General features: G+C 50.3%; 3 protein-coding genes across 3 annotated transcripts; 2 read left to right on the top strand and 1 right to left on the bottom strand.

Moving 5' to 3' along the window:
- Positions 1–890: 890 nt before the first annotated feature.
- Positions 891–2,834, top strand: LOC34621723. The gene is made up of 4 exons (XM_026338496.1): positions 891–1,563; positions 1,838–2,028; positions 2,256–2,323; positions 2,489–2,834. Exons 1-4 carry the CDS (start codon positions 891–893, stop codon positions 2,832–2,834), a joined length of 1,278 nt encoding a protein of 425 aa, XP_026194281.1.
- Positions 2,835–2,869: 35 nt separating this feature from the next.
- On the bottom strand, positions 2,870–5,491 carry LOC34621722. The gene is made up of 4 exons (XM_022734917.2): positions 4,505–5,491; positions 4,088–4,308; positions 3,630–3,692; positions 2,870–3,509 (listed from the first exon to the last, which is right to left on the bottom strand). The coding sequence occupies exons 1-4, from the start codon at positions 5,489–5,491 to the stop codon at positions 2,870–2,872; spliced, it is 1,911 nt and encodes a 636-aa protein (XP_022592440.2).
- A 637-nt stretch (positions 5,492–6,128) lies between these two features.
- On the top strand, positions 6,129–6,695 carry LOC34621721 (cytochrome c oxidase subunit 2). The gene has a single exon (XM_022734916.2). The coding sequence runs from the start codon at positions 6,129–6,131 to the stop codon at positions 6,693–6,695; it is 567 nt and encodes a 188-aa protein (XP_022592439.2).
- Positions 6,696–13,401: the final 6,706 nt, after the last annotated feature.

Here is a 13,401-nt window from a genome sequence, read left to right on the forward strand (position 1 = left end):
ATATTGAGCACTCACACTTGCATGCACATTGCATCTACTGACGCAACATTGACACATGTTGAATTCATCTGCCGCAACTCTGCAAGAAAAAGGCGTACACACAGCCAAATCAAATGGTCAATTCCTCCCTATTTATGAATAAGATCGACTGGTGCAGTAGACAGTATCCGACAAATTCAGCCCTCTACGGAAGGCAAGCTTCCAAAAGTGTGCAATACAAGCGTGTAATTAGATCAGTAGCTAGCATAGTGCTCTAGAAGGGTTTATTTAGCAAAACTGCGCTGGCTGGCACAAGTCTGTTGAAGCAGCACCACAGCTTATGCTATTCACGCTGTGCGTGTTCTTTCTTTAGCCTCTAATGCTCTGAAGCTTGAGTCAGCAGTTTAATAATTGGTCGTGAGAGTAGGATGGTTGGTAAATGTAACGATGAACCTACATGAGTCCTAGCGCATGCAGCGTCTGCGGAAGCAAAAGAAACGGCACAAACAGTAGAACCAGGAGTCGCGGGATCTACTGAAGCTGTCATGAATAAGGAAAGTGGCAACATCGCTAACATCCAACAAAGCTACAATGCTTATTTTGTGCCAAAACTACGAGTATATCTACGCGGAAAAGGTGGCAGCCAAGGCTTCTGTTGCTGCTGTTATCATTGCATGCAGGATCAGTGCTCTAGGCGTCGTCCACAGAGGTTTCCTCAATTTCCTTCCCCCGGTTGTGTCTTTTATGGAGAAGATTGTTCTCCCTTCCACCTTTTCTGTGTTCTTTTCCCGTGTAAGGCCTAGTAAATGCAGCAAATATTGCATCCGACTAAAGCGTAGGAAGAGAACTTCTAGCAAAGCACAGCAACGGGCAAAAGAGCAGCAGAATATTCGCTTCTGCTGCCAATAAGGATGGAGCATGTAGGTCTTACGAGTAACTTGGTAGTCTCTTCTGCTGATCCCGGTGCCGCTTTATCTAAAGGCAAGACCACTACGCCGGCTTCTGTCAGATCCAGCAACCAGAACAAGAAGAAAAACAGCATCAGTGGCAGTTGGGGCAACTATGGCATGACTCTTGTCTTTGTAGTGGCTGTCTTATCTGCAGCTCTGTTCTACTGTGTGCCTCATTTATATTTTCAAGAAGGCCGTGTGGTACTTCAGGCTGCCTTGTTGCACGCTGCTAGCAGCAACCTATCGTTGGTGTTTTGCTTCCTATGCTTCTTCTTTGGGTGTCTCGGAAGCATTCTGTACAACTCTCACTTGGTTCACAACTGTAGACTTGAGCGCTTTGTCTTAGCCCTTGTCAGGAAGCAGCGTATGCAGCAGCAGGGGCTGTACAAACGCCAGTACAAGGACCCTCAACAGCATAACCAACCTGAGTCACAGCAGCTTGTTGCAGAGCAAAAGCAAAAGCCACAAGGCCAAAGTGAAGAGTGCTGCCCCTGCGAGTCTGAGGGCAGCAAGGTTGGTGTGCTCTTTGTGACTGCCCATCCCGACGACGAGTCCATGTTCTTTTCCCCAACACTTTCTCTCTTTGCCGCCAATAAGGAAGCATTCGAAGTTTTCGTTCTGTGCCTCTCAAACGGTAAGCTTGATCGCGTACGCAGGTGGAGGTTCCGTGCACGCTGGTAACCAGTGCTGTTTCTGCTAGTGTTTGGGCTTAAACGAGTTTTTGTTTCACTGGGGTCAGTGTTGCGTGCTTGTGCTCTTTGTATAGATAACCTCATCGTTGCACTTTGCTATGGCTGGTGTGTAAAAACTGTTGCCCCACTATGTTGTTGCTTTGCTTGCTTGTAGCTGCGATTGCCACTGCAGTTGGTTTGTGTACATGCTGTGCTTTTTGCTACTGTGTTCTGCAGGCGGCTCTGCCGGTTTGGGCGCTGTGCGTTCGCTAGAATTGCATGCAGCAGCAGACTTCTTTGGTGTCCCAAGGAACAATTTTGTTTGCTTGGATACAGAGACACTAAAGGATAGCTGGTCACCCTGGCCACCGGAGGCCGTGTGCCAAGAGGTCAAGAAATTCATATGCAAAAATAGAAACATACAAGTTGTAAGATCCAAATTTTCGGGAATTTGCTGAGGGCTACTGTCTCGTTTATTCTCATGCTTATTTTTGCACCAGTGTGTGCATCTAATTTTGTTGCTAGAGTGTATTGATTGTTTTGTGTCCCTGTGTTTGAAAACTGCTCCTTTGCTTTTTATGTCGACTGTACTGAAGAGGCACTGCTAGAGAGTTGTTCCGCATATTGCCGCTGTCTGTGCACTTTTCGACTTTAGATCTTTTCCTTTGACCGTGATGGCGTGTCGAGCCACCCCAACCACATCAGCGTTCACCAGGGCCTTAGGTCAGTTTGCATTTCGGCAGTTCTTCTCAAAGTGAGGGTGTCTTTTAACCTACTCTCCCCCTTTCCTAGTGTCCCCATGCTTCAGCTCGTGCATCCGCTATCAACACGAGCAACCGCTACCGCAACTGCAATGTTGGAGGATTAGCTTTTATTGTTGGACGTTAGGCTCTTCAGTCAAGAACTCGTCAACAGCATGCCCCAACATGAGCTGCCTCATACAGACAAGAAAAAGACCAAGAATGAGAAGGAGCTGCGGCACGAGCGCGAGCAGCTGAGGCCTTTGCCTCCTGTATTTCTCTTCGCATTGCAAAGCCACACGCTACTTCGCAAGTACTGCGGCATACTCAGCATTATACCAGCCACAGTCGCGGCTAACCACCAGGGCGTGTACGTTATTGCCGCTGCTGTGACAGTCGTTGTTGCTAGTGTGGTCATGCTGGTACGAGCTGTTTTCTTTCTCCCGTGTTTTATTTGTTGTAGCTGCCGTGTTCGTTGCTTCTTCTGCCTCTGATGTTTCTAAAGCTACCTGCCGCTGCATGCAGATTATTAATTGGTGATTGAGGACAGCTTTAATGTGTTGCTGTGCTCAGAGACGTAGCTACGTGCCTCACCCCCCTGGCCGCCTTCAAGTACGCCACATCGCACTTCTACTCCACCTTCTGTTGCCCTCATTGTTGCCTGCACAGGAGCCTGTTTTGCAGCCCGTGTCCATAGGTTCCGGAGCACTCGGCAGATCGAGCAGCACAAGCCGTGGAGTCTGCTGTCCTGCGTGTAGGGGAATGCGGGCTCATCGCTCTCAGTTTGTTTGGTTCCGTTTCCTCTTCGTCCTATTCTCCAGGCAATCCCCCAGCCCAAACCCCCACCTTTTAATCCAAGCCCTATACCTTCACTCTTATCCCTGTCCAACACTTCTTGGTCCCCGGCCCCTGGTTGTCTTTCGTACAGGCGTGAGGTCTTTGCTGTTGCCGTTTGTGCTGCCGCCGCAGCTACTCGTACACGAACGTCTACGAGCCCATTTACTGAGGTGATGATCGTACTCGATTTCACGATAAGCCGCTCCCAGCCGTGTAGCCACTGTTCGCCGCTTCGGGCGCTGTTGCCTCTCAGGTCTAGCTGCGTGGGCCATTTCTCCAGCAGCGGAAAATCTGGCAGGACACCCATACTGCGAGTGTTTTTGGCATTATGCCTGGCACTTTGGCTTTTCTCAAAAAAGATATTGTTTATATCGTGTCCCGCGTCTCTGCTTCATCTCGGCTGGTTATACGTTGTGTAGTGCACGCTCCTAGAGTGGCATCCGTAACATAGCATCAAAGCACGTAGGGGCGGTGCTGTAGCTGTAGCAGCAAGTAGTGGTGCCTTTTTTAAAAATCTAAGAGTGGCAATGAGGGGAAAGTTCTGCTACTGCTAATATGGCGAGATAGATGTAGCTCACTACGATTGCTTTTGCTACGGGACAACTCATGGGCTTTACTATACGAATGGTTTCAGAGGCGGCTGCATGTAAATAGCGGCCTCCTAACCATGCTGCAGAGCTGCGGAGGCCCTGATTCGTGCTCCTTTTAAAAGCCCCTAAGGCGCTCTGCAGCAATGTGAAGTTTTGCAGTGACCGCTGATTCGCCTGCAGAGGCGGATGAGCCTGCAGCAGCAGGCAAGCCGTTCAGAAGAGGCTTTACAAATGCGTTGCTTTTTCAGCGACATATTATACTGACATGACCTGGATGGCGGCGTCGACCTGCTGTGCGTCCTCGCTCTTGTTGCCTCTACTTGCTGGTGCCACTGGTTTGCGCAGCGGCGGCCGCATCACTTGTAGCCGACGCAGCGGCGGCCGCATCAGCAGTAGTTAAAATGCAAGCCAAGTTGCTGGTGTCGTGATGCTTAATCTTCTTGAAAGCAGCGTGCGCTGCCTCCCATGCGGACTTGAAGTTTTGCGTTTTTTCGCTGTGTCTGCGATCCGTCAACTGAGTCACGTCTATTTGTGCCTCACCCTGCACGCCAGCAGCAACAACATGCAACAACAGCTACGGTTGGCTGACACAATATGGACGAGTATATGAAAAGCGCCGACACCTGAAGCCGCTATGATCGCAGCCTCAACAACCACGCCCGCAGTTGCCCGAGCAGCAATATGGATCTGCAGAAGCAAGCGAGCAGCGGCTACGCCAGAAACAGGGGTGAAGTTACCTTCAAAATGCAGGTCCACCAAACGTTAGCTAAGGGTAGGACTGCTTTCTTTCGCAGGTGTAGATCCAAGAAGAAAGCTGTGGGTAGTGAAGTCTGCTTCGGCTCGACGAATACGCCACCGCCGCTGCTGCCTTCAAAACTCATAGCTTCTTTCGGTTCGTGATTTTGCTGTGTGGCAGCTTGCTGGAGCTGTTGCCAATCGATGCGCCTCTCAGTCACCTCCCAGAGCCAGCAATCGTCATCTTCCTCTATGGGGTGTGGAAATCTTCCTTCTAGCAACACCTTCTCGCTACCTCCGCTACTGGTTCTGGTTCCTGTTGCAGAAGAGTTTGCCTGGTTAGTGCACGAGATGCGCAGCGCATGCTCTCTTAGTTTCACACGGAGGTCTCTACCCCTGACGCCAGCCGGTAGAGCCAGAGATATCGTTACTTCCCTAGCTGTTTGTCTCCAGAAGTACCGACCTTCTTGCACCCCTCCGTTTCTCACCAGTTGCTGCATCTCAGTCCGGCCGGTACCCCTTGCCAGACCCGCTGGTTGGCCTGCTGCTGTGCTTGCTGCAGGTAGCTCAGCTGCCTGCACGGAACCGCAGCGGGGCCACTCATGAGCATCCTCAAAAGACATGCCTGTCTGCTGCATTTCCTCCTGTTGCTCTTCTTCCATCCATTCCTTAAGCTGCGTCTGCTGCATCGCGGCCTCTGCTGCTGCTCCTTTGGGGTGTATGTAGAGTCCTTCGCGCCCAATGGTTACCGCCTGACCCTTGGACAGACGACGGACACGAGGGGAAGAAAAACTCTCCTGTTCTTCGTCCACCAAATGGTCCCACTTGCTGTAATCAAACCCGCCGCTACTGAAGTTGCTGCTGCAGCTATTCCTATGACTACTGCTGGTGGCGGGAAGCACATGCTTTCTAGAAGCACACGACGCGCCAGGTGTCTCATCTTCGCTGCTGCTAACCCATACTTTGTCCCATTTACTGTAGTCAACCATTCTCCGAGCCCTAGTAGCAGCAGGAGCTGCTACCACAGTTGCTGCTGGCGTTGTTGATGCTGCTGTGGTAGATATCAGATAAACACTCCACCCACACAAGTCAGTTGCCTACTACCATTCCGTTGTTGTTGCTACCACGCTACTATGAACAGGGCAGTATGAGTGAAAAATTGCGTACATCGTTCCTATGTGTTACTTATGCAAGCTGCGTCTGCTGTTGGTATAATGCTGCTGCTCCAGTGGGCGCTTATGGAACACATAATTTCCTTGGATGTAAACTGAGGGATGTGCTCATCTGGAAGAAACCACACTCAATGGTTGTTACAACGAGCCCTGGATGGTTGCATCTGCAAAAGCAGCAGGAAAAGGGCCTGCGGCCATGGGGCTGGAGAGCAGCTCGGCAAGCAGGGTGGGAAACATTCGCCCACCGTTCTTACAAAACCACTGTTCGTAAAAGTGTTTGGTGAGTTTGTTGTTCATTCAGCACATATTGGGGCTGCAGCACAAATAGCAGCAGCACCAACATCAATAGAAGCAGCAGTTTGTACCCAGGTGCAATAACTTGTTTGGAACTCCTCAGAAATACATTTCATCAAGTGATACCCGTCGTATTAAGCTGGGGAAGATGTTAGATTACATGCGATCTTGGTTTGGTTTCTCTCGCGAGGCTATGAAGCCTTCTGGGGTGGCCTTTCGCTCCGGCGCGGCCCCTGCCTTGTGTAGGAGCATCACTGGTCCTGTCCCTTCTGCTTCTCCATCAAGGCCTTCTGGGCAGGATACACCCCTGCAGAATGTGTCCGCCTCGGATTACCCGACACCCGAGAAGTACTTGAAGAACCCAGACTTGATTCCAACGTATTACTCCTTTCAAAGCAACATGGTGTCTGATGAGGACCTCGCCCCAGGAATGCTGCGCAATCTGGAGGTGGACAGGCGGCTTACGCTGCCGACGCGCACGCACATCCGCTTCCTTGTGACTGCAACGGATGTCATTCACTCGTGGGCCGTCCCTGCTCTAGGGATTAAAGCAGACGCCATACCAGGGCGGCTACAGAAGGTAAACACTTTTATCCAGAGGGAAGGAGTCTTCTACGGGCAGTGTAGTGAATTGTGTGGGGCCCTCCACGGCTTCATGCCTATTGTTGTTGAGGCTGTGAGCCCTGAAACGTACGCGGCGCATGCAAAAAAATGGTACAAGGAATGAGCTGACTGGACCCGAAGTATGGAGACGGCGAAGTTCATATACACCGCGAATGGCAACGGAGGAGAGACAGACAATCTTGAGCTGGCCCCAATCTACACACTCCTATCACGTATATGCATGCTTGAGTCTATTCACAACAATGAATGAGTGAATGTACCTCTTCGCGCTCTGGCAGCACGTATATGCATGTGTAGGTTTATTTCTATTAATATGCGCATATGCATGTATTTTGCACTGTTTGGAGAGGCTACTAACAGTTCGAGATGCGATCTGCGGATTACCCTTCTTCGCATCACGTACAGACAGATAAGCATGCCGCCCAAACCCGTTTCTTTTTGCTTCAGCAGCAGCACGATCTTGACGTGCTCGCTGATATAGACTAAGAATGTTGCAACAGAGCAGTAGCTTAATAAGTAGCCACGCAGTAGTGACGTCTGGCGGTAGCAGCGAGATGCTGGAGGAGAAAGAGTCGCGCAGTTGATACCCGCAGTGCGAGATTGCACGTTGGCTCTGTCCCGTCTCCTAGTTTCTCTCGGGTGGCTTCAATGATGCTTGCTGAGCCTTTATCACATGTCCTGCCCTCGGCCTTGATACGCTGCAGTGGGTTAAGCTCTATCTTCCGCTACACCACCTATTTATAACAAAGAATCGTCCAGAATTAGGCAAATGGTTTGCCTGCTCGCTCATCTAAATGCTTGCAGGGTAAGTTAGCTCCATACAGAAAGGAGCAGTGTTGCGTGCGTTTGTGTTAGGTGCTGTGTAACTAGGTGTGAACGCAGCAGGTGATGAGAGGATGCACCCATACGCACCCTAGCCTCTCCTTGCATCGTTGAAGGTCTAAAGGGCGCGCGCCGGGGAGAGAGGCATATTAGAACTGAATAATTCTCTAGTAAGCCTGCGTTGCGTGCGGTTAACTTCCTCTACGGAAGCCTTAGATGGAGCCCCATGTACTCGCTGGGGCAATTCTAAAATCCAAATGCCAGTAGTGCTTTCGACAGGCGCATAATGCGGTTAGAGTTCCTTCGAAGGCCAGTGACAGTTGCATTGGCGGCAGTAAGAGTTCAGGCAATTGGGGTATTTTCGGTAAGCAGTGTAGTCCGCTTGACGACTCACCTGGCTTTAAGCAGTGTTTGACCCACCACCAATCTCTGGTAACAAGAGGAGCGCCCTTTGAGCTACTGGAGGCCTTTCTCGGTGTTGGCTGTTCTTTATTTAGACATTGATGGGCTGCACCACTGCAGGCATAGTAATTGAGGTGCACTTAATATCTGGAGAAGGGTGCGGCGTTATTATTTTTGTTTTTAATGTGCCACATGGCGGTCCGGCTATAATCTTTCCAGGGGCATGCACAGTATCAGACCTAGTGTCAAATATAGTACAGCGGTACAATCCCCTAAGAAGAGCTTCCTCCTTGCACCGATATGGTGCATATCGCTGCATGCTGCAAAAATTGTGAGGCTTCATGCCTAGTTGCGCATAAAAAAAGCGGAGATGCACAAAGCGGTGACGCATGCTGCGTGGAGATAACTCCACTAGGGAATAATTAGCATTCGAATAGCCAGAGAAGACGGTCAGTTCCATGTCGACTCATAATCAAATATCACCAGTATAGTGGGGCGTAGCTGAATGCAGCTTTGCCCGCTGAAACTTCGCCCCTGCATTTCACGACATACTCCCTCGTTTTTCCTACCTGTAAGTTGAGACAAACTGCATACAGGACAGCGAAAGAGATCCTGCTTTATCTTTGATCTGGACGCAGGCAGAGATGTGGAAAGAAATATTAGTGAGAACGGCAAACTGAGCATCATCGCGTAGAGAGAATAATAATTTCCCCGGCACCGAAGTATCGCTCATGATCAGAAATATGAATGTTGCTCTGCGTGATACGCAGGGTAAAGTGTTTTTTTCTTGACACCAAAAGCGTATGCATTAAAGCTTCTTACCTGCACAGAAGCGCCAGGTACGCTGACAGATGACTAGTATTTCCTCTTTCAAAGACACCTGGAACAAGCAAAATGGATGGGGATAACCGAGCATCTTTGGGCTACGGCCGTTAGTGATGACCCAGTTCCGAAGGGACAAAAGGCGCCCTCTAGTTTACTACCCGTGTTCGCTACCAAAAGGCGAATAGGAGAAGCGCGATAGGTACGCTGCTGCCCAGGGTTAAATACTTTACTCGCTGAGGCTTCGTACTGCAACGCAGTGACCACAGGAAATGCCATTGCTCAGCATAGGCAGGCTTGTCTTGAAGCTTCAGTGACAGCAGTGGACAGAGTCAGGGAGGTAAAAACGCTCTCCAGCCCTCCCATATAGCACATTACATCCGACTTGCTGCCATCGAAGCCTTGCTGTAATGGCCTGCCACAGCCGCTGGGACTTACCTGCTCAAAGAGCTTATGGGCCTGTGAGCGGCTGCCACCCAGTATTTCTGGAAAATAAAAGTGCTCTGTTGAGCTGTTGTGTGCCTGCACCTAAGTTCTATAGACAAAGAGTACTAACATGCAGCAAACAATTCAACGACCCCGTCAAGTCCCGACACACGCACACATACACACCCACCTGCAGGCCCAAGGGGGCAACTGGAAGCCGAGCTGCATAGGTTGTTTGCAATTGTGCGTGGAAGCAGTTGTGCGTATGTTGGGTGCTGAGGTTTGGTATGTTGGTTTTTAAGCAGTGTGTGCCGCTTCGAGTGGGCATGTATTCGAGGTCGCAGCATCGGGAGAGGAAATTAGCAGTGTGTGTTGACTGCATGCTGCTGTATGGTTGGGCGTGTGTTGGGTGGAAAGCGGAGGGGCCCATTTTGTGGAGTTGTGATTGTGTTGCTTGGTGAGCGCTACTGAACTGATACCAAGCCCACTTTCCATATCGAGGGAGCTTTGCTAAAAAGGAGTGTGCTTTTCTCCTTTGTCACAGATGCATCTGCATGCCTTTTACGCTTCGGGGCTGGATGTTCGCCATGCGCGGAACTAAGTGAGCTTGTGCACTCTCTCAGAATTTGTTCCGCTTTACTGCAAAGTGTGTATTCTGTGGATACTCCCGGCAAGGGCTCTATTGGGGGGTGCATCTGGGCGGCCGCTGTCTGTACAGCTGAACCGCCGTGAACGAGCAATGATGACGTGTTGCTGCTCTCCACTCAATATGCACCTGCCACTGTGGTCAAGCAGCTACACAAAATAGCTTCCGCGTCCCCGTTGCTCGAGTCCTGCGCACGCAAAGCAGCACTGCCCAAAAGTCGCGAATCATTTCAGTACCCCAAACCTACCAAATGCCCCCTAGACGCCTTACAGTCAAATGCGTTTAGGGATTTACCTTCAACCGTACACCGTTGCGTCACTTCGCACCAGCCTACAAAGCTGCCGGAGTGCAGTGTCTGCTCGTATGCTGGTATTGGCAAGTCTGTCGTGCGAGCCGATACCAATAATCCGGGCAGTGGCATCTCCAATTTCCCAAATAGCAACGTCAAGCCACTTCAATAAACTAGTTTTCATTCCCACCAACTCCTTAAGGGATACATCTGGCCGACGTCAACCGTAAATGCTAAAGGCAACACATAAATCCCCCCTAGTGCATGGGATGGTAGAGAAAGCAACTTCCAATACGGCATCCCATTAGGAGCGAAAAGTATGGTCCAGTGGTATGATTGGTGCGAGTAGCAGACGGTGCCGACCAAGCCACTAATGCACCTGTTCGCGCTACACGCTAGGTAGACAGGGCATGGAACGGTTGTGATGCAGTTTGATATGTCGCTGACGAGCTTGAATCGCGGAAAACTCATCTTGAATGTGTGCAACCCATAGAGCCCGCACTCTGACGATGACCAGGCACCCTTCCCGCAGAAGCGTAATAGCAGGCGGTGGGGGATGCATCAAGCCCTCTTAAACTAGTCGTGAGAAACAAGTCATGCGCAACGCAACGGAGTCCTGGGTAGTGGGCCAGGGCCGTATGACAGAACCACTGATGCGTCAAGAGTGAGCATTTATTTCCCTCCACAAGCTGCGAACCAAAACCACCATTAATAAGTCGTTGTGTCAGTCTGAGCGAATGGGATAGCGTTGAAGAAATTTAGATACTGCTCACACGTACTTCGAGACTAGTAAGAAGCTTGTTCAAGCCTGATATGGTTAAGGCTCTCGTGGGACGATTTATCAGTTCCTTAGCGTGATGTGAGGCTACCATGCGTGGCGAAGGCCTAGATGTCGCTGCAACCCAGACGTCCTTTTATTGATGGCGTTCCAATTGAGCGGAGTGAGGCAAGTCTGCTTTAGCCCGTCATGGCCTCCTGGTTAGCGTCGCATTAGTTAACGGCAGGATGCTGGCTTCCGAGAAAGCAAGGAGAAAGCCTGCTCCTGTCGCTGAAGTCAAGCACAATATTGTGGAGCCGCAGTCGTAGTCTTCTGACGAGTCTTTCTGGCTTCCCTCGTCGCTTGTTGAGACACTGGTGATCACAGAAGATAGCTGCTACTTCGTGCTGTGGCGGCGTCAGTGCCACTGCCGCCGCAATTTTTGCCTTGAATGTATCTGTTCCGCAGCATGGCCAGCAAAATAAGTATCTCAAGCTCGTTCTCACAGCCATGACTATTGAGAAATACCCAAACCAAATATGTATCCTTACACAGATTGAGCGCACGGAGTGATTCAATGTCGGCGTTTACCCGAAGTAACAATAGCGGAAAGCACAATGAGCTTCGCAAAAAGGTACGAGCCACGGCTGGTGCAGTGCTTCCTGCCACCAACAGGCTGCATCTTTCCTCGACTCCACATTCAGCAGCTCTACTACAGAGCTTTTTGTACTTCGTGAGGACTGCCGAGTATGCCTTTTGTGTTGCTGCAACACGCATGGAGGTGGGGGCATCTCAAGCACAGTATCGAGAATCTGGAGCTATTCAACAGCCTGGATAAGCCAAATGTGCAACGCACTTCAGCTTTTCTTTGCCTGGCGTCCTGAGTGTCCTTGCAATTCGCGCGGCTTTCGCAACCTATAAAAGCATTTCCTATCCCTCACTGCCCCAGAACCTGCGGCCACAGCAGGATGACTAATGAATTTGCCCCTCGCATCAAGAGCTTTAGACATGCCGATGAAATAATGAGGAAAAAAGCAGATGCACCCTAGTAGACATACCAATTTCTTTCATATTATAGCCAGAGATGAGTCTGTTCAGCATAGCGTTGAGCACAAAATTGCCAAAAGGCCACAAGGCTTCAAGCTACATGGCGTGAACGCCTATCGCTACTGTTGCCGAAATCAAGAGCAACGCCAGTTACTCTTGACACGACAAGGGAGTAAACGTATTGCAGTGTGCGCTGTCTATCGCTCAGGGCCTCCCCCTTGGAAGACACCGGCCGGATAACATGGGTGGCAGATACATCACCTGCTTGGAGTAACATATACACCCTCACAGTGCACACATCATTCAGCACATCTACAAACCAGTGAGCAGCTATGCTTGAAACTTATCTGGGATGCGAGAAACCGCCACTAGGACAACTCGTATAGACTGTGCGTGCCCCTGCCTCGTGCTGAAGGGGAGTGGCCCCTCCTTCGCCATGCAGGTGATCCTGGCAAAACCGGCCACGTTCTGAAACTGTGTGTTATCAGGAGACTTCTTGGCCAGAAGCTGACGCTGGTGTTGTGTTGTACAATTTACTGCAATCCCTCTGCCTGTCGTTTGGTCAAGGAGCTGCAATGACTTCCCCTGTTGCCGCAACGGCAGCAGCTGCTCCTGCTGGACCTGAAGCTTCATAAACACTTCAGCTGTTCGAATCTTTGCAGGACATGTGGCACTACGGACTACCGTCGCAGCAGCTAGGTCCCGGTTGGAGGCATGCATACCATTCAGCACGGCCTGCGATTACCCACAAGGCCGCATGGCTACTTCCTGTGCACGACTTTAACTGTTATTCCTATTCGCGCTGTTGAGTACATTGTGAAGGGGCATGCATTCTGCAGCAATAGCAAAAAGGCGACTTCCGACTGCGAGACTGCGTGGAGAGCGAGTACCTACGTGGTTGTGCTGGTTATTTTCTCTAGCTGTGACGCCACTGCTGAGGTTACGGAGACGCATTCATCAGTATGGGCTGCGTTACGAGTTGCCTCGGCAGTACATGAAGCTGTGGCACGCTTTTGATGGGATGATGTGTCTTTTTTAGGAATCGGGGCTTGGCTGCGAGACGATAACCTGGTACGTGAAAGTAGTACCTCTTCATACAAGGCACAGGCCGATGTAGGTGCCGGCTGGAATCAGTTTGTAAATTGAATTCCGAAGGGAATATATCTCGAGTAATGAGTGCAGATGCCCCAGCGCCCTTCCCGTGCTGACATTGCAGAGGATAATAAGCCTTTATTGCGCTAAATGAAATGCTTAAAAGACCTTAAATGTCAGGATTACTCCTAGTGGACGAGTATTAGGACCGCGTGCAATGTAAGGTAGAAAGGCAGTGACATGCTTGCAATAGGACTACACGAAGTCTATTCATACCGCAAGCAACCTCTGAAACCACAGCCACTTGAATACTTTGCGATTTCTCCATTGAGCTGCTAGCCGGGAGCACGGCATGCTTATAACTAGCTTTACTGCTCATGTTTAGGGTTTAGGGTTTAGGGTTTAGGGTTTAGGGTTTAGGGTTTAGGGTTTAGGGTTTAGGGTTTAGGGTTTAGGGTTTAGGGTTTAGGGTTTAGGGTTTAGGGTTTAGGGTTTAGGGTTTAGGG

The sequence above is a fragment of the Cyclospora cayetanensis genome, unplaced genomic scaffold (genome assembly GCF_002999335.1).
Source record: "Cyclospora cayetanensis isolate NF1_C8 unplaced genomic scaffold, CcayRef3 CcayRef3_contig_269, whole genome shotgun sequence".
Lineage (NCBI taxonomy): Eukaryota > Apicomplexa > Conoidasida > Eucoccidiorida > Eimeriidae > Cyclospora > Cyclospora cayetanensis.

Bases quoted from the DNA above. Each gene is read 5' to 3' on its own strand.
- LOC34621723 (XM_026338496.1), top strand. From the start codon at position 891: ATGGAGCATGTAGGTCTTACGAGTAACTTGGTAGTCTCTTCTGCTGAT. The intron at 1,564-1,837 runs GTAAGCTTGATC...TGTGTTCTGCAG, and splicing joins CGTTCTGTGCCTCTCAAACG to GCGGCTCTGCCGGTTTGGGC. The intron at 2,029-2,255 runs GTAAGATCCAAA...TTTCGACTTTAG, and splicing joins AAAATAGAAACATACAAGTT to ATCTTTTCCTTTGACCGTGA.
- LOC34621722 (XM_022734917.2), bottom strand. From the start codon at position 5,491: ATGGTTGACTACAGTAAATGGGACAAAGTATGGGTTAGCAGCAGCGAA. The intron at 3,693-4,087 runs GTAGAGGCAACA...TGCCACTCTTAG, and splicing joins CAAACCAGTGGCACCAGCAA to ATTTTTAAAAAAGGCACCAC. The intron at 3,510-3,629 runs GCTATGTTACGG...CCAAAGTGCCAG, and splicing joins CCGCCCCTACGTGCTTTGAT to GCATAATGCCAAAAACACTC.
- LOC34621721 (XM_022734916.2), top strand. From the start codon at position 6,129: ATGCGATCTTGGTTTGGTTTCTCTCGCGAGGCTATGAAGCCTTCTGGG.